The sequence below is a fragment of the Mastigoproctus giganteus genome, chromosome 6 (genome assembly GCF_048544385.1).
Source record: "Mastigoproctus giganteus isolate SK-2022 chromosome 6, ASM4854438v1, whole genome shotgun sequence".
NCBI classification, from domain to species: domain Eukaryota; kingdom Metazoa; phylum Arthropoda; class Arachnida; order Uropygi; family Thelyphonidae; genus Mastigoproctus; species Mastigoproctus giganteus.
In genome coordinates, this window is record NC_143580.1 from 195,314,187 (window position 1) to 195,341,166 (window position 26,980).

At 36.3% G+C, this 26,980-nt stretch overlaps 1 protein-coding gene across 1 annotated transcript in view; it reads right to left on the reverse strand.

Moving 5' to 3' along the window:
- The window catches only part of Cmtr1 (Cap methyltransferase 1), a 379,789-nt gene that overhangs the window by 85,679 nt on the left and 267,130 nt on the right, over positions 1-26,980 (reverse strand). The window contains exons 14-15 of the mRNA XM_090376649.1: positions 17,473-17,658; positions 2,664-2,720 (exon numbers count right to left, since the gene is read on the reverse strand). Coding sequence (XP_090232775.1) covers positions 2,664-2,720; positions 17,473-17,658 — 243 coding nt within the window. The remainder of the gene's footprint in view (positions 1-2,663; positions 2,721-17,472; positions 17,659-26,980) is intronic.

Consider the following 26,980-nt stretch of genomic DNA (forward strand, 5'->3'; position numbering starts at 1 on the left):
AAACAGCCCTTGTGACTTCCAAAATCATTCCAATAATCAGCAAGATAGACGGATCAAACCCCCTAATCTTGAACAGACAATTAAACACCCAGTTGTAAATAACAGAACATTTCAGATGCTAAAGACCGAAAATCATTTTAAGGATTTTCTTTTTCTTTTTTTTTACAAATTTTGTTATAACGATAATAGCTTTTTGTAGAAAGATGAATTATTATTGTGCTAAACTACTATTTTTATATTTTTACAAATATTTGTTAAAATCAAAGATTTTTACAAACTGGTAGGGGATGGGAAGTGATTTCATTTCACTGAATATTTCATTACTCTTTGGCATTCATTATATCAACATTTTACTGCATTATATATGTACCTTTATTCATCATTGAAAGAGACATATTTTACTTTTCAAACAGTCCTCATATCTTTGTGGCTTAATGTTTGTTTAATTAATATACGGCATCACACCAGACAAACATTTGTAAGAGTTTCATTAATTGTGATGAAACAAGATAATCTTTCAACAAGTACAAAACTAACTGTGAAGAGACCAGTGCTAGCAAATGGGCAACTAACAAATGAAATGATGACTCTGCACTAAGGTGAAAGAGAAGTCTGAAAAGATACATTCTCTTCATACTTCTCTCTCTCACAGAAAGTAAGGGAGAAGTCTGAAGAGAATGCTTGGGGTGAGATCTATCTGTAGATTAATACATATTATAATATATTAACTCTTAGTTTGTCAGCTTTTCACACCATATGAATTAAAGACATTTCAACATCCTCAACATCACATCTAAGGTTGCTGATAAGCAAGACTGATGACTCTGGACCCTTCCTTGACTGAATCCTTGAACTCTTAAAAGCTGTTGACAAATTGAGGGCACAAGCCATTTCAGACCATAATTCTATTTATTGCACTGTAGACATTGTAGCCCTTCCAGAAAATCTTCAAGGTCATGCCATCCCTGTGTATAGCTTGGATAACTTGGGCAAATGTCTTGTGTAGATAGCACACCCCAAAGGTACTATAATACCCTAATCCATTGGTTGCAGCATAGAGGTTGTGTTTGGTGCAGAAACAAAAGTTTACTGTTGGGTTGCAATTCATCCAATCGATGACAAGGGACCATTGTCAAGAATCAGTAAGATTTTGAAAGGAATTACTTTGGCCAGGCAACAGTCCACTGACTGATGAAATGGTGTCCAAAATATGCCTCAAATATAGCATTTGTAACTCAGGCCTTTGAGTCTAACATCTACACAATGAGAACAAACAGGTACTTGACAATGCATTTTAGTGCCACTGGACCTGTGGATTTTACCCATTGTACACAAGAAGAGGTTTCAACCTGTAATCCCCTGTTGCATTACCATCAAAGGAGCATAGTTAAATGAACTACAAATGCCTTAAAACCTGACACTGTTTTTTAGGCATTCTTTTCCAAAATATGTCAGTTTCATCAACATTAAGTTCCATTAAATAAGCCAGCACTTTTGGAAACTTCTCTGCTGTTGCTGTACCAGCACGAGCAGCATCACCACTCACTTTTACATTATGCAGATTTGCACAAACTTTAAAACAGCTTAACTACACTTCCTTCTCTTTCAATAATCTGTAGATTTGGTAATTGTCAGAAGGTTAACCTATATATATATATACACTGTTCATTTTGGTCTGCAACCCACACAATCAGCACTTTTTCATCTAAATTCATCAGCATGCTCTTGGAAATGATAATTACTTTCATAGGTGCAAAACTTTTCACTTGTTCTTTATTCAGTAGTGATCCTTCACAATGGCACTTACCGTGAATGCAAGAAACACTCAGGGCATATATAAGGGAAGTTATGGATTCCTCACTCACATGACTCTATAAAATGTTATATTTCTCTTCAATAGTAATTGTATGTTGTTTTTTTATTTGCATTACCACCTTTAAAGCCACTGCATTGATTCTTGATCACAATTACAAGGGTAAAATTTGCAAGAACATGAGACACGAACTGAATCACAACAGATTCTGCACTTGTAAAGAGAGCAAAGAGGCTATCTTATGTGGAAAAATTTGACTGGCCATAATACTTCCACCTTCATAAGCAGTCCTCTCAAATTTTTTCATGGATATTTATTTATTTTTTAATTAATTTTTGATCTTACATTAAGTTGGTGAATACACAAGTCATGTACACATACTTTGAAGACCAGTTTTCTTTGTGTGTGTGTGTGTGTGTGCGCGCGCGCGCGCGTTTTATATCTTTTTAAATGTTTAACACCAAAGAGTCTATTCTATCTTATTTCTCACTCTTACTTTATAACTAAAAGCTATATTATTTAGAATGCCAACAATGAGTTTTTTCACATATTACTAGTTCATCAGCTGTTCCCTATATAGCATATTTTCCAGCTAAACATTCACTTTGCATAAATCTTAATTAATGTACAGAAAATTTGAGTCACTGCATGACTGACTCTCACCCCTCACTTTCTTCTCTGTTTATTACTACTTATGTCAAACTGATGATCTCTAAAGTGTAAGTTCCTGAGAAATATTTTATACTGAACTCCAGAATTTTCACTTCGGTATATACTGAATTTTTTCCCTTTGTATTATGTATTTCACACATTAAGAATAAAACACAATGAAACTATTTCAGTTACTTACGTATTCTGTGCAAATGCCTTAATTTTTGATAAGTGAATTACCTGCTTCCGTCCCAGTCTGAAAAAAAAAAAAAAAAAATTAAAAGTTATATAAATATCAATTTATATTTATAGTTATATAAATGTAAATTCCCATCACAATTAGTATTATGTTATTGATATATAATGCAATGAGCAGGAAACAGATAATTAGATGTTAATAGTTCACTTGGGGTTAATACATTCAGGAATATACCATAACAAATGTGAACCAAACTCAACCTGAAACCATAGTGGATGGTGGCATGGTGAATGGAGTGAATCTGCCAGGCATCAATAGCTTCAGGCACCTTTTGTCTTTAAACAATTTAAAAAAAAAAATAAATCAAAATAAGTGTTTCTTAAAATTTATTTCTGTGATTCTTTTTCAGCCGAATTTTCAAATCAATAACGATATTCTTCAATGAGCCCAGAGTTTAGAACCACTGCATAACTCAACTTTTAGAAATTTAAATCCAGAAAACAGGTCAGTCTTCCAGTGGGAAGATGTTTAAACATTTCTTCCAAATTAATAAATAAGAATATAATGATACAGTGCAAAAATTACACACATCATTATGAAATGCAATAAATTGCATTTTACACTGGTTTCTTTCTTTGTGTTCTAAATGTAGATTTTGTTATGTATTTGTTTATAATTAAATGTAAGATTAATTATAACTAGTAACATTTTAACACAAATTTGTGGGGGGATAACAAGGTAAATAGTGGCAATCCTAATATGATAACTCCCACTTGTTTTCTAAATCTTGGCTGTTTGCTAACAACTTAGTACATTAATAAGAGGAGTTTACCTCAATATAGTACGTGGAACACTTCCGTATGATACCCTCCAGAAATTAAAACGAAAAAAACGAAAAAATCGACAACTTACCGGTACATTAAAGTAAAATATAAATAATTAAAGTAAAATATAAATAATTAAATAATCAATTTAACACAATTCAAAATCAATTCAAAACAATTAAAATTCAAATTAACGCAATTAAAAGAATCTAACGAAAATATTCAAAACGATTTTCCTTCCTGAAGCTGACAATGCTTTTCGACCGACTGTCGTGATCACAGGAATGAAAATTACCGAATCAGGCTAAACCTGCAACTTAAATAGTGATTATATGTCTGCGCGCATGCGCGTAAAGGTCCACGCATCGGAGATCAAATATGGCCGCCGAACATTAACAGAATTCTCGTGTAATTTAATTTCAACGGTTTCTGCAATTAATAGTCGCGTATAATTACGTTGAACGTTAAGTATTTTGGCCTCGTTAAATAAAAAAGTATGTTTTTCGTTAATGGCATGAAAGGCTAATTCTGACGCTGCTGAACGAGAAGCACGAACTGAGGCTTCGTGTTGATTTACACGAATATTAAGAGAAAACCGCGTCGAACCCTGGTAAGACGAGTCGCAATCACCGCAAGAAATGTTGTATACTAGATCATTAATTTGTGTTGCGAACGCGGAAAGAACCGAGCGATTGTTCAGTATAGTGTGTAACTTCCGTATAGGCCTAGCTATAATTTTAAATTCGGTATCTTTAAAGAATCTGTTAAGCTGTTTGTGCCACTGTTCAACATATGGGACAGAAATAAAGTATTTTTTGATATTACTATTGTTGATTGGTGTAGTATTTTTTATCCTATCCTTAGCTTGTACCCTAATTCGATTTATTGTGTTAATGGGATAACCCCTGTTCAAGAATCTGCTAGTTAATATTTGTATTTCTGAGTCCAAAGCAGAATCCGTCGTTGAATATTTATAGGCATTTAGAAATTGATTAAAGATAATCGATCTTTTGTAGGTGAACGGGTGGTAGCTATTATAATGTAGAAGCATACCGGTGTTTGTGGGTTTTCGATAGATGCTAAATTGTATTTTGTTCGAGTCCCGGGTAAGCGTGAAATTTAGAAAGTTTAATGACTTAGTATCCGTATCTTCCCTTTCCAATGTAAATTTGAGTCTAGAATGAATATTATTGAACGAATGTAAAATGTCTTGGATAGTACTACTATCAGTAATAACTAGAACATCGTCTAAATACCTCCCATAGTATGTGATACTGGGACGAAAAGGTGTCAAATGTATCTGCTCAATCGTTGAGAGATAGATCTCTGACATTAAGCCACTCAGGCTCAAACCCATTGGTAATCCAAAAATTTGTTTGTACACCTTGTCTCGAAAGGTGATGTAGTTAGCCTCAACTAATAGTTTAATTAAGTGAAAAATTTCCTTAATGGGCAGCTTCGTATAATTAATCGGTGTCGAGTTTTTATTTAACATATCCCAAATAATATCTAACGTGTATTCAACGTTTACATTCGTATATAATGAGGTAACATCTAATGAGAATAAATTGTCATTGTCGCCGAGTCTACAGTCTTTAAGATTATTAAATAATGTATCGTAATTCTTAATCCCAAATTGTATAACCTGTCTAAAAGGTTTTATAATATTATATACATGTGTGGCTAAGGCTGAAAATGCCGAGTTCCTGTAGGAAACAATAGGTGGAATCGGAAATCCAGGCTTGTGTAATTTTACCTGACCAAAAAGTGCAGGAATATTGTGTGTTCTGGACTTCAATTCCTTCAACTGAACCATAGTAATGTAGTCGTTTTTACGATATGTGGTTAACATTTTATTGTATTGATTTACCAAATTGGTAAACAGTGCCGGGTCCACTTCACGATAAGTGGAGGTATCAGACACAACTGAATCTAACTTATTAATATAATCATGTTTATCTAGTATTACCACTGTATCTCCTTTATCTGCCCTCTGTATAATAATGTCCTTATTTTCTCGAAGTTCTCGTAAAGCTGAACTGTCATGTGTATTCAATTTAGGAAGTCGCGTTTCTTTTATGTTATTCACTACTTGGTTAACTTGTTGAATAAATACATCTTTTTGTGGAACACTACGAAGTCCAAATTCAATATCAATTACGCATTGTTTTTTTGGCAGCTTTCGAGGTGGTAAATTATAATTTAATCCTTTGGATAAAAGTGAAATCTGGTCCTGCGATAGTGTACACGAGGAAAGATTTGTAACCTGTTGATATGTCGGTTCGTTGGATACTGGGTGAGGGGGTGTTCGTGAACTAGCCGACATATTCTGTGGTAGTGCGTTATGTGTCTGTGGGGGGGGGATGTCACCCAACTCGTGTGAACTTGGTCGCAAGCTCGCGACAATGTGTTAGAATTCGCATGAACGTGTCTTGAACTATTCGATAATGCTTGCAACTTATTAACGTGTCTGTTTTTTATTTCTGAGGCTTGTGCTTCCCGTCGCAAATCTATGGAGGTCTTCAATACAGACCAATCGTTCGGATGTAGATAATTTTTTAATTTATCGCGAAGCTTCCTAACCTGGGAAAGGTATTTTTGTTTATCCGAATATCGAGATTTTAAGGCAAGCTTAACAATATTACGTGATGTCGCCAGTGATAGTTGTTTTATGCCTGAAATTTTTTGATTTAAATTCACCCTGGCAAACTTCGGAACGATGTTGTTTTGAAGGCAATATTTTAGGAAAGAAATATGGTAACTTTGGGCCGAGTACCTTAGTGTAGATTTAATGTAATTTTGTACCAAGCCATTCAAAAAATCTCCCATAATTGTGTGTATCGATTTGAATCGTTTTGAATATTTTCGTTAGATTCTTTTAATTGCGTTAATTTGAATTTTAATTGTTTTGAATTGATTTTGAATTGTGTTAAATTGATTATTTAATTATTTATATTTTACTTTATTTATATTTTACTTTAATGTACCGGTAAGTTGTCGATTTTTCGTTTTTTTCGTTTTAATTTCTGGAGGGTATCATACGGAAGTGTTCCACGTACTATATTGAGGTAAACTCCTCTTATTAATGTACTAATATTATTATCAACGTAGAACATATTGAGTATTACAGCTCTGATTCATACTATCTAGCTAACAACTTAGAAACACCAAATATCCAGTGATACTACTCCTGAAACATTTGGAAAGACTGTTACTGCAGGCTGGTCATTAAATCATCTAACTGTATTAAAATAGAAATGTATCCTTCATTTATGTATTAACCTTAGTGAGACAGACTTCTTTGCTACTAAGAACTGAAAGAATTGTTTAAATCCAGACTTGACAAATCCTTGTAAGGAGTGTCTGGTCACTATGATACCAAAAATATTTATTCAGCTCAATTGAGGTGACTTCAAGGTTGAATGCAGACTTGTGGTGGTCTGAATCTTAAAAAGGATTGGTGTAATCACAAGAAAGAGAAGAATGATGAAGATATCAGGATCAAGGACCCTGGGTGTGCTAAGCCCATACTCACCAGATGTGAGCCCCTGGAGTTATTTTAAACCTCAACTGCCAATTTTTAGCCCATCTGCTTAATTTTTCTGCGTCTTGTTGCAATAGCATACCTTGATTAGTCATTAACCACTGCACCAACCTTTGTAGTTAGTTAGTTATTTGGTTTTTAGGAGCATTAGCAACTAAGGCCATATTGCTCCGTGATATGCGGTGGTCATTCCTGACCTTTCCGCATCTTCTGTATTTGGTGGTGATGGGCTCGAACCCCGGTCTAATCAAGAAGCATGTGCTACGCACTGCTGCTCCTTCCCACCTGGCTACGGAGGCGCCACCTTTGTAGCATCTGCAAACTTAGACATTAAGCCTGATACACCTTCATCAATATCATTAATAAATACACAAAACAACAGTGGTCCCAGCACTGAACCCTGGGAGACTCTATTAATAACATTGGTCCACGAAGAGCAGTGTCAACTAATAATCATTCTCTGTCATCTCCCACTCAACCATCCCTTTATCTATAGCAGTAATTTGCCCTTATACTGCCCCAATCTATACAGCAGTCTTTTATGCACAAAGGTATCAAAAAGCTTCCTGAAATCAAAGTATCTGATAATAAAATTATTTTTTGCATCTAATTCCTTTGTTACTAAATCACAATACCCAACTGGGGAAAGTTTACCATATCTCCAGTCCAAAGGGATCTTCCATGAACCCAAAGGTGCTTTCATAATTATGGCTAAGGGTTTGCTTACCTCCTTTGCTGCCACCCTTAATATCATTGGATAGATCCCATCCAACTTGGGTGTCTTTTTTTTTTTTTTTTTTTATGTTTAGCTTCAACAATTTTTCCTTTACTTTCTCCTTGGTTATTACAAAATCATTTCATTCCCTGTTAGAGCTTGATCAATTTCTAGCATCCCCTTCCCTAAAGAATTCTTCATGTGTGAATGTAGATGTAAAATACCTATTCAGTTTGTTAGCAACCTGAGAAGGATCACCAACAGTTAGACCATTTACATCAAGTGGACTAATGTGATTCAAACCTTTCCTTCCACTGTTCATATAAGCAAAGAAATCTTTGCTGCTTTTCTTTGCATTCTTTGCCAGATACCTGTTGCAATCTGCCTTAGCTTACTTAATCTCCTCCATGACTTGATTGCAAACTAGTTTATATCTAGCATAGACTTCTGTATCACCTGATTGTTTATATGCATCTCATGCATTTTATTTCTTTTTACACATCTCATTAATTCATCTGGCATTCATTTAGGTCTAAACCTTGAACAGTATTTCTTAGTTAGTATGAAAAGGTGAATAGTTTCTATAATTACTTTCCTGAATGCTACTCATTTAAAATTTTCTGTTGGTAATATTATCAGATGGTCCCACTGCATAGAATTTAAAAACTGTTCGAGATCATTTGAGTCACCCTTACAAAACCAAAAGCCATTAAGACATTAACAGTAGATATATCTTTAAGTAAATCCCATATCAGTACACTGTGATCACTGCCATCCAGTGAGTCATTATACCTGCTATTCTTAATGCAATAAAGAATTGCTGCTGATAATCAGCCCTTTTAACTACAGAAGTGTGAGTCCATAACATTTCCTAACTTTCTATTAACTTACAGCATGCACAATTGCAAATATTTTGCACACATTTTTCTCCTAAATTTTCCAAACCCCATACCGCCAAAGCAGTAAAGTTGACCGTTTTTAAAATTTTAATAAATTAGCTAATTTTTATACAGCTGATCAAGTTTTTGAATTTACTTACCCTGTGACAAACATTTGTGATCTGAATCACCCTATGGTTTGTGAAAGTATATGCCCAGGTGTAAGTCTGCACATGCCACTCCATGGCCAAGTATGTGTAGGAGTCATTACTATATATTGCTGTGCCATGCCATTTTAGTTTAGTCTGGGCAGTGAAACCTTATACGTGGAAAGAAATTTCAACAATTTTTAAAGTGCTAGTTTGATTGAGTTACTAAAATGTGGCAATCTAGTGGTCTTACCCAAGAGCAGATTCAAGAATGTCTAGAGGAATTAGAAAAGCTATCTGAAAACGAGTCTGGAGAGAAGAGTGGAGATGAATTTAGAGAAGAAGAAAGTGATGAATGGATTCCTAATGAAAGAGGCGAGGAATCTAGTAGTGAAAATAATATTTCTGATGCTTGTACATCAAATGATACTGCAGATGTATCATTGACATCATGACAACATAATAGTAAAACTATATGTGTCTGTTAATGGGCAGCACATGTGGGAAGTTATAAAAATCTGGTGGTCCTTGAGCTGAACATGCACTAAAAAGGAACATAATTCACGACAGCTCCGGATCAACTCATTATGCAAGATGAAATGTATGTATGGATTCTGTGATAAGTGAATTTCATTTATTTGTAGACACTTCAATGATAAAACACATATAAAACTGCACTGAAATTGAAGCATGAAGACAACTAATGGATAACACAGCAGACTCTCGATTTACCTAGATCAGATTAACAGGGAAGCAGATTAATTGGGACACTTCAACACTCCAAATAAAAAATAAAATAAATAAACTAGAAATCATAAAATTCAAGTAATAACTAGAATAGGTATAAACAAATGTTTTGCAAGTTGTAAATAAGTGACAAGAAGTGGCATTATAAGTCATTACTGGGAGATTAATGTACCTATTATCTTGGAAACCTCGCTGTCTTCACACCTATTGCTAAAAAAAAAAAAAAAAAACAATGTTTAGTTCATTTTAGTGCATCACATTGACTGTTATGTTCCATCGCACAGCAAAAAGACAAATTCTGTTTCATTATTTATGTCGGGATCTAGAAATTTTTTTTTTTTTTTAGTAAATATATATATATATTTTTTATTTAGAAATCGTGAAAATTATGGGTAAATGTAAAACAGCTAACTGTGCTTTCAATCAAACAAAAACTTGAAATAGTTCCTCACGTCATCGACGAGATTCGAACCCGGGCCTTTTCCACCTGATGTGGGGAGGACGGTTAGTCAAAAGTTTGAAAGCAGTGCATCCATTAAATCTTTAAAGAATCATTATAATGTTGGTGACCAAACCACAAGCGACACTGTAAAAAATAAAGGGAATCATTGTATTGGACACCTGAGTAGTGTGTGGTAAGTTTTTTCAATTTTTATCTATCGTCATATTTTTTATGTAGGTTGCTGAACATTTTTGTTATTATTATTATAAGCCATATGGTGCAAGGAAATCTGAGGCTTATGCTGCACCAGCCAAAAAAAAAAATTTCTGAATTACCCAGAGAGAGAGAGAGAGAGAGAGAGAGAAGTAGAAGGGAATCAAGAAGAAAGAGAAGAATGATGATATCCAGCACAGGACCCTGAGTGTGCCAAGCCCATACTCACCAGATGTGAGTCCCTGGGGTTTTTGATACAGTAAGTCTATCACAAGTGAGATATTGAGTAACAAGCTTAAAAATAGGAATGGAGAGAAGATTCTTAAAATTTATGTTTTTTTTTATATGACTGAAGATTTCAGTAAAGGAGACACATTTCACCATAATAAAATAAAAACCCACAGAATTCCAGCTAATGGTATTATTGCAAAAACAATAAGATCGAGTTTCTATCCATTTATAACGAATTGCACTAACAGAAAAACCCAATAAACCAGAAACTGCAAATTGTTTTTGTTTTATGGTAGCGACCTCCAGAAATGTGCTTTAGTAAAATATGAGTTTGCGTGGGGTGATAATAGTGAGCTTTTGCCTTAATCCTGTGAAGTTCTATACAGAAATTTTAATTTTGACTGTTATCATGGTGCCAACTAAGAGAATAAGTGACAGCAGTACTAGTAGATCTAACAAGAAAAGGAAAGTGATCGAGTTTGATCAGAAAATGAAAATTATAATGATATATGAAAATGGTCAAACATTAACAAGTATCGGGCAGAATTCAGATTTGTCAGTATCAATGGTGAATACAATAATAAAGGGTAAAGACACAATACGAGAAGCGGTGAAGGGAATGGCACCAATGAAGTCAACTATAATAACGAAGGCTATGAAATACATACAGTATCAGTTTTTACAGTACAATAACATGCATTTTTTCTTTTTTTTTATGTTTTCTTTTCTTATGTGCTACTCTGGCTACTTCACCACTGTCCCCAGATAACGTTTATAACTGAACTAATTAAAAATATATAACTATTTTTCTATATTGATAACTAATATATAAAAAAAATATAACTAATTAATTGAAAAATATATAACTATTTTTCTTCATTCTCCTGAGGATATTATGTGATTTTGTAATTTTGGCATATCAGGGATATAGAAGCAATATTTTATTAGTCATTCCTCGACTTACGTAAGAAGTCCTGGAACATGTATCTCTTACATATGTTGGGGACTTACTGTATTTTAGGATTAACTGGGAAATTGATTATGTGGGATTTTTTTTACCATCTATCCCGGAAAATTGAGAGTCTACTATAATTAGTTTAGTTTGGTCTACATCCACTCAAGAACTTGATGCTTTTATTGCTGTATATGCTACATATGGTGCTAGAAATTTAGAATTGAATAGTTTGTGGTCAACTGTATGGGAGCCTCAATTTTTTCATGATATAATGTCATGTAACTTTTGTGAAATTAAGCAGTTCATAAGATTCGACATACATTCTTCAATGAAGGAGCTTCTAGGAAATGATAAATTTGCTTTAGCTTCAGAAATATGGTGCAAATTTATTTTCAACTGTAAAGCTTGCTATATACTTGGAGCAAACATTACAATAGATGAGCAGCTATTTATAACTAAAGCTAGATGCCGATTCACCAAGTATATGGCCAAACAACCAGACAAATTTGATATAAAGTTTTGGTTGGCAGCTGACACAGCTTCAAAATATCTACACGAATGGCTTTCCTTATTTGGGGAAAGACATTGCGCCCAACTAGTCAACCATTTTATGTATGAATAAGTCACTCTAAAACTAATGGAACCATTTTTTAATTGATGTAGACATGTACTTACTGATAACTTCTTTATCAGTTTTGAATTGACAAAGAAATTAATCCAAAATATACTACTATAGTGGGAACTGAAAAGCACGATGATTTATGAGCAGTTCCAATGCCCATAAAAAAGAAGGTAGAATTATATACTTCAGTTTTCAAACTTGTAATGAGACTGATAATTGCACTCTGATGAATCATCAGGCCAAAGCAAATAAAAATGTTATAATCTTGAGTACACTTTACAAGTGTTGTAATAAGTAATGGCACAAAGAATAAGCCTGACACAGTACACTGAGTGGACAGAAATCATGGGATACCTACCTAGTAACGGGTAGGCCCACCTTTCGCTCGCATAATGGCAGTCATATGGTGACGCATTGAGTCCACTAGTTCATGAAAGCATTCCACATGTAGTTCCATCCTTGCTTGCTGCACAGCTTTTCATAATCCTGTCGCATTCCTGGGTGGCAGATCCAAAGCTCAAACAGACCTTTCCACAGCATCCCAAAGATGCTCCATAGAGTTCATGTCCAGTGAATGGGAAGGCCATTCCATGGTAGTAAAATCTGTGGAATGCTCGTCGAACCATGTTCTAGTCACCACGACTATGTGGGGAGGCACACTGTCCTGCTGGAAGAGTCCATTGCCCTGTGGGTGCACGATGGCTACAAAGGGATGCAGATGGTCTGCAAGAATGGACACGTAACCTGGACCGTTCAGAGATGCGTCTAGACATACCAGAGGTCCCAATGTGTGCCAGTTGAACATGCTCCAGACCATTACCAATAGTCCACGTGCCTGAACAGTTCCTTGTTAACATGATGGTTGCATAGCTTTGTGCGGTTTCCGCCAGATACCCCCCCCCCCCGTTTGTTCGAAATAACTGGAAACAGGACTTATCGGACCAGGAGACCTGTCTCCAATCACCCAAAGTCCAGTGTTGATGTTCTTTTGCCCAGTTGAGGCATAGAGTCCTATGCCACGGTGATAGCAAAGGGACTCTGGTGGATCGGCAGTTCCCATAACCTATTGCGGTTAATGATCACCTGATGGAGACGTTTCTGGCACCTCCCTCGTTGAAGTTGGCAGTGATTTGTTCCACAGTCGCTCACGTTAGCTGAAACAATGAGAGCAGACATCCATGACTATGTACATCCATCACCTTTCACTGTCCTGTCCACGATGAGATGTTATTCAGGAAATGGCATATTCTCAATAGACTCTTGATACTGTCAAACGGGGATAGTGCAATTTCTGTACCACCTCCACGATAGTGATCCATGTGTCAGGCATGGGCCATATTGTCCCTCTTTCAAAGTCGGTTAACTCACAATGTTTATCCATACTAACATCAAATTACCGAATTTTCCATCAAATCTGTACATGAATGCAGTGATGCAGTGTACCTATTTATTTACCAAGTGGTGGGTTCATCCACTAGCGATCAGTTCTTGGACCACTGTTGTTTCTCATTTTCATAAATGACATCGATGAAGGGATAGAAGGCGTAATGTCAAAATTTGCAGATGGCATAAAGATTGGCAGAGTCGTTAAATGATCAGTGCCAAGCAGTGCTCCTTCAGGATGACTTCAACAGACTTCAAAGATGGTCAGAGAAGTGGTAGCTATGTTTTAATCCTGCTAAATGCAAGGTTTTATGCTTGAGAAGAGCAACCTACAAATAAATTATACACTTGGTGGGGTTGAATTAAAAATAGTGGAGGAGGAAAGGGATCTGGGAGTTACAATACAAGCAGATATGGTCTTGCGAACAGTATAAACAGGCAGCCAGGAAAGGCCACGGTGTCCTATCAATGATTTATTAAACGCTATCCTGAAGAGATAGGGATATCATAATGTCACTGCATAAGGAGATTGTAAGACATTTGGAATACAGTGTTCAAGTATCGAAACCTCATCTGAAAAAAAGACAGCAAGCTTCTTGAAAGGGTCCAAAGAAGGGCAGCTTGAATGGTAAGAGACCAGCAGAAGGATGACCATATGAAGAAAGACTGATTATGTGAGCTGCAGAACTTGGCAACCAGGAATCTCAGAGGCGACCTGATTAAGGTTTATAAAGCTCTGAGAGGGATTAGTAAAATGAATGAAGGTGGAATTCTCACTGTTATAAAGAATTCCAGAATTTGGGGAGGGGGGGGGGGTATAAATTCAAATTATGACTCCCTAGTTATGGAAACTTGAAGTTTAGGATTGTAGGAAGTTTTCTTTTAGCCAGCAAGTTGTTGATTGTTGGAACAAGTTGCCCTCGCCGGTAGTTGAGGCTGACAGCTTGAATAAATTCAAAGGTCTTCTGGATACTTACCTGTGTAAGGAGGGAAACATATAATTTGTTTTCTTATATACTTGGTTGGGTTTTTTTTTTTTGTCAATGCAGCAAAAGCCTGTGGCTTCCTTGCTACATGCTGAATACTAACCATGTTGCTATATATTGGATAGGATAAAATTATGTCTCTCTGTGTTATTACCTAACCAGTAACAGACAAAATATGGGGGTAAAGCAGATACAGTGGAGTTGGAAGGTAGGAGAGGAGTAAATACAATTAAAAGAAACTGAATAATGGAGGTAAAGGGTTGTGGAAGTGAAGGTATAGGGTAGGACTAGTAAAGACTGTAGCTAGTAACGGCAGAAAATACGTTGAAATTTGAGGAACTGGAAGTCAGAGACTGGTGGATGATAGGATAGGCAGTTGTAGGATGGGGAGATAAAACTAGTAGTAGAGTTTGGGGGCAGTGGAAAATCATAAATCCTATTCTAACAGTTTTCATATAAGACACTGACTTCAAAGGACTTTGTAGCAAGTGATTTATAATACAAGGATCAAATAAACCCATACAGTGAGTATATAATACTATGTGGGGTTATGAAAGTAACAATATAAAACATTTTAACACGTTGACTGCTGCGTCGGCCATATATGTCCAACACCATTAGGTTTTTCAGGCACCATGTTAGACATATATTGCTGCCACCCTCTGTTTCAGTGGGAGCTGTGTCGGCTGTATAGCGCTGACGATTGTTGGAAATTTACATTATTTTTTAAAAGCGTGGCCTCTGAAAAAAATAAGCAGAAAAAAACTCTCAAAAAAATAAGCAAGTAACTGCTCATCATTTAAAAATCCTTTATTATATGAATTTTACAATTACAAAATTATGTAGTTTTTTTTTATGGTGTTGCCCAAAACACTGCACACATGAAAGGCTGACGAATACAGTCTGGGCAATAAGTAGAAACTCTTTTTCCCCTTTCTGCTAGCAATAGATCTTCCTTCAGACTCTTTCAATTTTGCATAACAAAAAATACACATCCTTCTAACTTTCTTGTTGTTTGCGTCGAATTTCGTAGTTAGTATATGAGTATTACCACATTTTGACTTTTCATGTTTCTCTTTCCATTCTATATTTAGTAAACCTGTAACTATCTCTTCCCGAAAGCTTCTTATCTTTATATTTTTTTGCATGGCACTCTTGTACACCATGCAATGACAAGAGATATACCAAGTATATACCCTATTGCTAAAATGCAATACCACTTTATACCCTTTCTTAGCGTTGTGGCATATGAACCCATTTGGTCTGACAGATCAATGCCTGCTTTTCCTTTATTATATGCTAGAATAGGAAGTGCTTTTTGTTTGGCTTCTTTTTGTCTTCCTTTATTGGTGGAGGGTCCACAACCATTTCTGGGGCATGTTTTGTTGTCAGTAGTCTTGAATTTTTGTCAGTGAATTTTTTGATGAAGAAACAATAACGGTAGATTGTAGCTCGTATAAAAATCGTCTATGTACAAGGTGACAAGGGTACAACCTTCATTTAGAAGTTCTTGTGATGATATTTCTTAGTAGACCTTTGCAGCTAAACCTACGGATATTCTATAATTTTCAGATTTACCTGAATAAATCTTACTCAACCTGGTATATCCTTCAGTGTAACATAACTTGAACAGTTTGATTCCATATCTGTGAGTTTTTATTCGGTATATATTGTCGGAATATCAGCCTACCCCTCCAAGGAATAAGAGTTTTGTCAATGACATAATCTTGGCCGGGGAAAAATATTTTCTGATATTTCAACTGCAAAACATGTATCAGCCATTGTATCTTACCGAGTCTGTCTCCTGGAATGGCAGTTTCATTGTCTGAAAAGTGAATGAGGCATAACAACAATTCAAATCTGTTGTAAGACAATTTTTGTTACTAAGTTATTTTTATATATAGGTTTGGTTGGCCAGTAAGATGCAATACTGCCCAATCTTACTAGTTCCATCCACATAAGAAGCCTGAAAAACTTTCTTATCTCATCAGCAGTTATTGGAACCCACTGTTTTAGATGACTCTGCCGCAAAGCTCGGGTACTCTGAATTTTCTGTTCGGCATATTTTTTGTTTCTGTTACAATAAAATTTATGACTTCTTCATCAAAAAATAATGAAAATGCCTCAAGATGAGTAATATTTTTTGATATGTCTATTTGCAGTCCCGATTTGCTTTTTTTTTTTCCCTTTTGGTAGTTGTTGGCGCATCGGCTTCTGTGGCCATAATGCACCTCCCAAGGTTTTTGCAGTACTTTGATCCAAGCCCGAGGCGGGATTCGAACCCATGACCTTTGGGTTGCCAGGCTCCCCAATTTGCTTGTAAAATCAAATATTTTTTGGCATCCTTCATATTCAGTCCATTCAGTAACTTCATTTCTTTCAGTCGCTTCAATTTCAGGTTCTTCAGTCTTTTCAAATTGCTCATCAGTGTTTTCTTCTGCCATCCAGTCTTGAAGCACTTCAATATTTTCTGGTATTTCAGTATTTCCTTCTTCATTTGAAGAAATATCCCAGTCAGGACCTTTTACTGAATCATCAGAGCCGAAATCTTCTTTTTCATCTTCAGAACTACTGTTAAGATTTTCAGAAATTTCTCTCAGTTCCTCTTCTTTTAGCCATTGCTTTTTAGAGGTTTTTTTTTTTTTTTTTTTTTTTACAACACACTTGTACAAACTTGTGGAGAAACACACAATACAATATAATAGATAATACAGTGTGCTAACAAACTTGTTTTGACAAAATCTTTAACAATACTGATTAGTTTATTGCAGTGCACGTTGTGCATGCAATAAACTAATCACAAACGACCTTCATATGTGTGCTGTAACAGTATCACACATATGTGGCTGACATGGCTTCTCAAGAAATAAAGTAACCTACTGGGCCACGTGGCCACATATATGCGACACAAAAAAAAAAAAAAAAAAAAAACTTTTTTGATATTTTAAGTGAAAAAATGACATAACACTGACATTACAATATTTATTTTAGAATTACTAATCAAATTATTTACTAAATATTTTTTGGCCTCGGGGGGAATTTTTTTCTTAAACTAGCTTGGCAGTCAACGTGTTAAGAGAATACAATAAAATTTATTTAAAAATTCTGATTTCAACTTACTCATTATTTGAATCAAGTATATACTGATAGAAACCTCTGTTCTGCTTCAGTATTTCTACAGGTACCACTTCTGTGATATCAGACGAAGAAGTAACTCCAGATAACTGGCCAAGCCAACAGTTTATTTCAAACATGAAGTCATGAATATCTTTGGTATTGTCTCTACGCCATTTGCATATAATATACCTAAAACAAAAATTATTTCTTAATAGGATAGTTACAAAACATACAAAATGATTAACTGAATATAATTAATGCAATGTGGTTTTGAATCTAAACTACTATTTCATTTTAAAATATTTTAAAAATTTAGCATATGAATATTATTTCAGGTCATGTTTTAATGATATTTTTACAACACATATCTGAAAAAGAAAGAGGAGACAGATAATTCAGCTAAGCTATGAAGATCAAAAGCAAGATGAAATAAGGAAAAGACCTGATTCCTTCCAAATATGAGATACAACAGGGTATCACACCTTGAATAAATCCAAGTAAACTGTTCAGAATGTCATATCAGTGAATGAGGGTAAAACAACACATATCCAAACTCTGGTAGGCAACCATTAAAGACTTCCAGAGCCTGCTGGTAGCCAAAAGGATGGAAACAGCTACTGGACTAACTACCACCAGAAAGTATACACAGGATAAGTTGTCATCACCATAGAATATTAATTCATCAAGGAGTTTTAAGATCCATCTTTCTTGAGTGAGAGAGAGATTTTTTTTCTTTGTTTTTATTAGATATGAGAGATATTAGAACCTACAGTGCTCAGTATGGGTTGAAGATCAAGAAGCTAACTTGTTGACATTACACTTGAATTTCTGAAGATTGGAATTTTCAAGAAATATCTATGAAAGAAAGTTGTTTCAGAGAACAGAAGTAAAAGGGATAAATAAGGAAAAGTTGGTTGTGTAAGTTTGGATTGGATGGTGAATGGATGCTGCCTGGTTGCAGCATGCATTCAGCTGGTTTGGAAGAGAATGGAGGAATTACAGATGAATTCAGAAAAACAGGAGATCATGGAAGTATTGTATGCAGCAAAAGGCATGCAGCAGAAACTAAACACCTATAAAAGAGAGAGGGAAAGTGGAGAGACTATGTAAGAGATGCCCTCATTTCAAATAGTCTAGAAGCCTCAGAGAGGTTTTGGTGGCACCATCCCAATTTTGGGAACAACATTCCATGGAATGTTGAAAAAGAAAATCCAGTTTTTTGGATGCAGAGGAAGCAATATTTGTGATGTGCCTGCTTATTCCAAGGGAGATTAGAAGTCAGAGTAATCCCCAATAAAGATATGTGACCTTGTCTAGATATCTGTGTCACTGAAGGTGAACATAGGAGCAGTACATTTTTTTTTTCTTCCTTTTTTTTTTTTGTGAGAAATAAAACAGGGCTGAGTTTTAGGAGGAATGAAGTTAAGGAAATTTTCTTTGTTCCACTGGAGAATTACCTGGATATTAACATTCAAAGTATTGGCAGGGGATAATCGAGAAGTTGAAGCTGTTTGTGCAGGACAAGGTTTCTCAAACTGGAATAGTGTGCTATCATCAGCAAAACTGGACAGGATTTCCAGCTAGTGGAAGGTCATTAATAAACAACTGGAAAAGATTGGAAGAAAGAACCGTGAAGAATTTGTGGAACACTAGCATTCAAAGAGAAGTTTAAGGCTCTGACCACTCACTACAAGTAATGTTTATCATTTCTCTAAATAGGCCTACAAGGCTGGGAAAACTCATTAAATAATTAAACTTCACATCAACCAGTACTTGAAAATATTTTAATACTGTAACTAACACTGTACAGTAAACCCCCGCTATTCGCGGGGGTTACGTTCCTGAGAAATGCCGCGAATACTGAGTTATGGCTCCCATAGTAATAAAGGGGTTCCGTTCCAAAGTATGAAATATATAAGAAAAACTAGTCTAAAATTTTGTCTATGTATGTATTATATGTACCTTCATAATATGACTATGTACATAGGCAGCACATAGTGAAATGCAAGCATATGGTATCAAAATGAAAATAAGAAACAATTTAATATTAAATGTAATATTTATTAGAAATTTCAAACAAATCTTTCAAACCAGCACCTTTTTTAGCTAAAAAACTTATCCCACCAGTGCTATCACCAGTTTCGCTAAAGTGTTGATAAAGGAGTTTTGCCTTTTCACGAATGATGAGTGAACTTAAGGGAATTTTATTTTGAGTTCGGTCTTCTATCCACAGATTTAAAGCTTTTTACACTTTTTCTAATTTAACATCACGAGTTACAGAGCAAATTTTTGAAGCAATTAGCGCGTTTTCATGGACACTACGGCAGATTTTTCTTCCGATTTCTTGATTGATCGTACTGTTGACTCATTGATTTTATAATGTTTTGCCACTGAGGAGACACCATTAGAAATTTTATCTAATAACTCAATTTTATTCGCTAATGTCATCGTCTTCTTTGATCTTTTCACATTTCCCTTGTTATTCGTAGCCATATTTTTGTACGGGTTAGAAAGAACTTGTCCACAATAAAGGCACTTTCTTCTGTTAACACACTCAAAAAGTCTGTTTTTACACTGCAAAACGGTATATTTATCACTTTTGTAATCATATTAATTTATAAATTTATTCAATTTATAAGCATATAAATTAAAAGCAAACGACAAAACCTTCCATGACAAGCGCAAAACACATACTGAACAAAGATTAGCAAGAAACATCCACGCTGTGATTTTGTCACCCCTCTCCCCCCCCACCCACTGAGCGCTGTTTTGACCGGGAAAGATAACTTTAGCCACGCCCATGTTTTTTTATGGCGGAAAATGTTCACGGCGCTTTAAAATTCACATTTTTTTAGGTTTCATGTTATATTAAATCAGTGACTGCGAATACGCGAAACCGCGAATACAGATACTGCGAATAGCAGGGGTTTACTGTATTTACAATAAAATAATTAAAACTAGTTTAAAATATATATAAATAAAAACAATTAAAATATGACTGAAAACAGATATTAAAGAATGTTAAAAATTTTAAATATACTGTAACAACTGTAGCTTTCGGAGACAACAGTCTCCTTTCTCAACAGCGTACATTTTGCTGTATGCCACATCTTTAAATAGCAGGTCCACAGCATTCGTCACATGATTCCCCAGGAATGTGATTGGTATTTCCCATTTGCGCACCAGAACCGGAAATGGCTCGGGAGCACACTACCTGAAACCATTCATCGTGTCCCAAGACAACCATTTCAAAGAGAGGGTGTAAACGTACACCCTTATCTCTATTAATGGTATTACTGGCTGCCCCAATGCGTAAGCTCTCGAGCCATTTACGGTTCCAGAACCCCTGTGCATGATCTGTGATGACAGCATCCTTCGGGGAGATCTGATGTTGCTTCTCCCAGAAATGCTCAGAGTAGGATTTAGGCTTAGGTTTATAGTAAGCCAGGGTCAGTATACACATCAGAACTCGGCACAGACCAGCCAACACAAAAACAGTGTAGTCAAGGCTTTAATTGATGGCGTGGGGTCCCACTGTACTACCTCAGAGGATAAAGATAATGAGATTATCAGAGTCACAGCAGACCTTAAGAAATGTGGTTACCCCCAGAGTGTCTTAGACAGATTCATTAGGGGTGACGTCTACCCGTAGTGAACCGTCTACCCCTGTGGGCACTGCATATATTTCTTACTATCCAGGCCTCACAGAACGCATTGCGCGAATAGTTCGGGGGTGTCAAATATGCTGTGTGCAACTACCGGGACGGAGGTTGCACACAGTGATATCAAGAGTTAAAGACCCCATACCGAAGGAAGCCAGCAGCAGGGTAGTTTATGAAATTAAATGCCCAGATTGTGAGGTATGTTATGTGGGAGAGACGGGGCGACTTAAGGACCGGCTGGGGGAACACATGAATGCAATAAAGACTGCAAATTACGGGAAGTCTGCTGTGGCAGAGCATTTCTGGGAGAAGCAACATCAGATCTCCCCGGAGGATGCTGTCATCACAGATCATGCACAGGGGTTCTGGAACCGTAAATGGCTCGAGAGCTTACGCATTGGGGCAGCCAGTAATACCATTAATAGAGATAAGGATATATGTTTACGCCCTCTCTTTGAAATGGTTGTCTTGGGACACGATGAATGGTTTCAGGTAGCGCGCTCCCGAGCCATTTCCAGTTCTGGTGCGCAAATGGGAAATACCAATCACATTCCTGAGGAACCATGTGACGAATGCTGTGGACCTGCTATTTAAGGACGTGGCATACAGCAAAATGTACGCTGTTGAGAAAGGAGCTGTTTCCGAAAGCTACAGTTGTTACGGTATATTTTAAATTTTTAACATTCTTTAATATATGTTTTCAGTCATATTTTAATTGTTTTTATTTATTTATATTTTAAACTAGTTTAATTATTTTATTGTAAATACAGTGTTTCTAGTTACAGTATTAAAATATTTTCAAGTACTGGTTGGTGTGAAGTTTAATTATTTAAAATGATTTATCATTCATTACCTGTAGTGAGTAGTCAGAGAGAAAAGTGGATATCCAATTGCAAAAAAATAGTCGGCAGTCCATAAGATGGAAGCTTGTTTAGGTCTTTATGTCAAACATGATCAAAAGTCATAAAAATGTCAAGAGCAACTGCTGGAACTTAACCAAATTTTTCCACCAAATCTGTCCAAATTTGAGTAACACAAACCAATATATCACCAGTAGATCAATAAAGATGGAATCCTTATAGGCAATCATTGATCAAACAAAAGGTTTCAATATAGTTTGAGTTGGTGATTTATGGATTTTCTCCATTACAGGTAGACCCTGATTTACACAAGGGTTAAATTCCACCTCCTCGGGGTTGTTAGCTGAAGCGGATCAAATTGAGTAAGAATTATAACGTACTTAAATGAGATAAGTTCCTTCACTACGAAAATTAAACCATAAGAGTTAACATAAGTGTTTTTTAGATTAAATATTTGTGGTTATTTTATAATTATGAGATATAAATAATACTTATAGATAAAATATGCATAATAAAATAAAAATTTAATTTACTACTTTGTTCCCATAGAGCCATCTTTGGAGTATGTAGTAACGGCATTGTCTGCCTCCACCTCACTGATGTTCTTTGACAGTGGTTAATGGAACAGAGTTAATGGGATGGGCCTGATGGAGAGTCGACTGGTTCTGCAGGTTCTTTGGCCTTAGGAAAGAACTGCAGCAATGACGTCTGTTGAGTTTCTCTCTTTTCTAACATATTGTAGTAGGGATTCAATATGTTAGTAAGAGCTCTTTGGATAAAAGAACTGCATTCCCAGTCTGACTCATTATCACAGCCTGTTTGTATTTGTGCTAAAGCTGACTGAAGTGTCTTTGTGCTGAGGGTCCTAATTGGCACCATCTGCTGCTCTTCCTCTTCAGAATCCTAATTAGCCAGTTGTGCAGCGCCAGCTCCTCTAAGTCCTCTTTTGAAAGAGGCTCACCATGGCTTTGCAGCAACTCACTGACATCATCAATGTCGACCTTGTCAAGGCCAACATCCTCAGCCATGTGAGTGACATCTTCAGTTGCTGCTGAAACTGTCTCAAACTCAAGGAAGTAAGACACTGCATCAGGCCACAATTTCCTCTAAACAGCATTCATGCATGGTTGCAAAACTTCTTTCCAGGCTGCAGCAATATTACTTATGACCTTAAGGATGTTGTAGGATCTCTAGTAGTCCTCACAGTCACTGAGTTAGATGCCTGCACTGCCTCGACAATCCCTTTGAAGGTCGTACGTAAATAGTACACCTTGAAGGTTGCAATAATGTCCTGATCCATTGGCTGCAACAGTGAGGTGGTGTTGGATGGCAAATAAATGACCTTCACATTCAGAACATCGTTAGGGATATCTTCAAGGTTGGCTGGATGTCCTGGGGCATTGTCGAGGACTAAAACAACGTTTTTGGGCAAGTTGTTTGCTGCACAAAATTTGGCCACCCATGGACAAAAATATGAAGTGTATCATTCACTAAAAAGGGACTTTGTCACCCACGCCTTCTTATTAGAGTGCCAAAAAACAGGAAGTCAAGTCTTCACAATGCCCTTTCTAACACGTGGATTCTCTGAATGGAACACCAACATCGGCTTTAACTTAAGTGTCTGATGCATTGCCACCCAGAAGTAATGTAAGCCAATCTTTTCCAGCCTTATAATTAGGGGCAGACCTCTCTTCACAGGCAATGTATGTCCTACCAGGCATCTTCCAGTACGCCCCCTTTTCATCCACATTAAAGACCAAGTCTGGGGTGTAGCAGCCTTCATCCATTAACTTTTGGAATATGGGAAAATATTCCTCAGCACTTGCAGTGTTGGCACTAGCCACCTCACCAGTAATTTTTACATTGTGAATTCTGGTCCGGTTTTTGAACCAGGAAAACCAGCCCCTGCTAGCTGAAAATGATTCAGTCCCTCCCAATTCCTCATTAATTCCATTGAACAAGCTTCAAGCCTTGTCCATAACCACTGCCTGTGTCACAGGAATGTTATTTTGGTTCACATCGTCTATCCACAGCACTAATAACTTCTCCATTATCTCACTCCTTGAATAAGTTGTTCTAGAAACGCTTACATTAACAATTCCTGTATGTGACTGCTTTATCTTCTCAGCATTATTCATAATGGTCATAACAGTAGAAGGTGCTAAATTTAAGGTCTTGCACACCTCCGAACACTGCTCACCAGATTCCATATAATGAATAGCGTCCATTTTCACTTCAATTGTTAGAGATTTGTGGCTTTTTTTAACATGTTTAACTTTTTTTAACATGATTCACCACTACACTTAGAAGACATGGTTGCACAATTAATTTAAAATAATAAAGCACTAATGAACACAGGAAATTAAACTTTATAGAACAGGTTACAACAGCAACACTGGTAGTAGTAGTAGCGGCATGTGATCCAAGAAAGCAAGTGTATGAGCTTATGCAGTATCAGCCAAAAAAAAAAAAAAAAAAAAAACCACCATTTTCTCCAAATGCTTGTCCAGTTCCTCCTTAAATTTATTCAACCTATCAACTTCCACAACAACAGATGGAAGTTTGTTCCAGCAATTAACCACCTGCTGGCTAAAGGCAAATTTCCGCACATCTATTCTACCTCTGTCCTTTCTTAATTTGAATTTATGCCCTCTTAGGTTCGTAATCTGAACAAGTGGAAGGATCCCATCAGAATTCAGCGTGCTCAATCCATTCAAGGCCTTATACACCTCAATCAGATCACCGTGCAGGTGCCTAGTCTCCAGCCACTGCAATTTGCAGAACTTAAGCCTCTCTTGGTAAGAGGATCCCTTCATTCCCCTCACCAATCTTGTTGCCCTTCTCTGTACACGCTCAAGCAAATCTACATCCTTCCTAAAATGAGGCCTCCAGACCTGCACGCAGTACTCAAGGCGTGGCCTCACCATTGCCTTATACAGAGGGACAATCACCTCCTTTTCCCTGCGAGCAAAATTCCTATATATCATTGACAAAACCCCATGACCTGCCCTGGCAGCCTGTCTGCATTGCTCAGAAAACTTCATATCTGACTGCACAATTACTCCCAGGTCTTTTTCATTTTCTACCACACAGTTGGTACGTTTCTCTGGGGTTACTTCTACCCATATGCAGTACTTTGCATTTGTCAAGGTTAAACTTCAGTTGCCACTTCTTACTTTCTCCACTTCCACTTGGTGGAAGAGGAGAAAGCAACCATTGACACTAGCGCTATCTAGGTACCTACTTCCTGTGCTGCGTTTACGCTTGCACTTTCAAATTTTCTTTTTTATATATATTTATTTTTTCATTATTATTTTAAAAGGGTATAATGTGAAATGGTGTAAATTGAAGCATCATAAAGCGGGGCCTACCTGTACTACAGAAAGAGTAGAAGTGCAGTGCAGTGAAACAATTATTGGAAGGGAGGGATTTTCCCCCCTTTTAGGAACTGGCTAGATATCAGCAAATTTTCATGCAGAAGAAACTTGAAAGAATGTCCTAAAACGCCAGCAGAATAAGAAAGTGCAAAAAGGCAACCACAAAACATAGAACAGGAACTACTTGTTCCCAAAACCTAGTTTTGAGAACAAATATTTTGTTCTCAAAAATTTTGTTGATCAATAGCTACCACAAATATTGTGGTAGCTATTGATCAACATTAGAAGGATGGATATATAGAAATCTATGCTACTTGCAAGTCTTCATATTTGTGGGATGGTGGCCCCACTAATCCCTTGTTAGTGGTGCCTTTTGTTCCTAATCTTCATTAATAATACTGATAAGGGAGTACAGAAGAAGCTTTAAAAGGTTCCACATAACTTGAAGACCGAGATTGTTATTAAGAGACCAGAACCAGACTATGTTGCTTCAACATGATTTGGACTGGTCACAGATATTCTATATAAAATGGCAGCTAAGGTTAATGCTACCAAAGGTAAAATTTTGCACCCGGAAAAAAAAAACAAATGAACTTAGATACTGGAAAGGTGAGGAAGGGAAGTTAAAGGTAGTTTAGGTTACAATACAATCAAAGTTTATCACAGAGTTTAAACACGCACCCAGGAAGGAACATGGTGTTCTATCAATGATTTACTGAACCTTTGCAAGTATTCCACATGATTAACTATTGGCAATACGAGTTCTGTCAATGTCAATTGCATGTGATATCTTGGATTATGTTTTACTCATCTTTGGAGAAATTCCTCGAAAAAGTTCAAAGAAACTGAAGTGGCTGCTCTCAATATTTCTTAGGTCTTTGCTCAAGCATGGTATAATTTTTCTAAACAGGTTTCCATTTTATGATCTGTCTTGTTTTTTGTAACTGGATAGTCAGTTTTCTTTCTGATCACTCAATGCACATGATAATAGATGGCTTTTGTCTTTTAACTTCTCAACTGATGCTGAAGTTCAAGGTTCAGTTCTTTCACTCGCTCTCTTTCCATCTGTATACAGGAGGAATGGAAAGTCATCTCCTATTTTTAAAGTTGTGATATTCGATTAGCATGTAACATAGTCATCATTCAATCAGCATTTGGTAGCTGATTTAATGTTATTTAGTATGCATCATGTTACAGTTCAATGTATCCTCTACCATTTTTACAGGTGAGGTGGCATTGCATAATTGGATGGCAACACTGTACACAGATAGTGAAAGAAAATTCTCAGAACACACCCAATCGCTTTCCAGATAGCATCCTCCAACTGGTTGGAAGAGAAATAACACCAGTTGTGCAGAGGAAAGGAAGTGAGTGGAGGAACCACTATCATAAAGAGAAGTTGCTGTGATCTGGCCTACTTTCTTACATCAGAGAAAGCACATGTCAGTAGAATGTCAAGCTGTCTTTCACCATTTATTCCACCATGCAAAATGAACAGTCTAAATAACTCTGTCAGAAATTTCACACCACAAACAAAAATACAAACAATTTTGGCTTTTTATGCACATCAGCATATATGCACAAAGCATCTATTGTTTGTATCATGTCCATC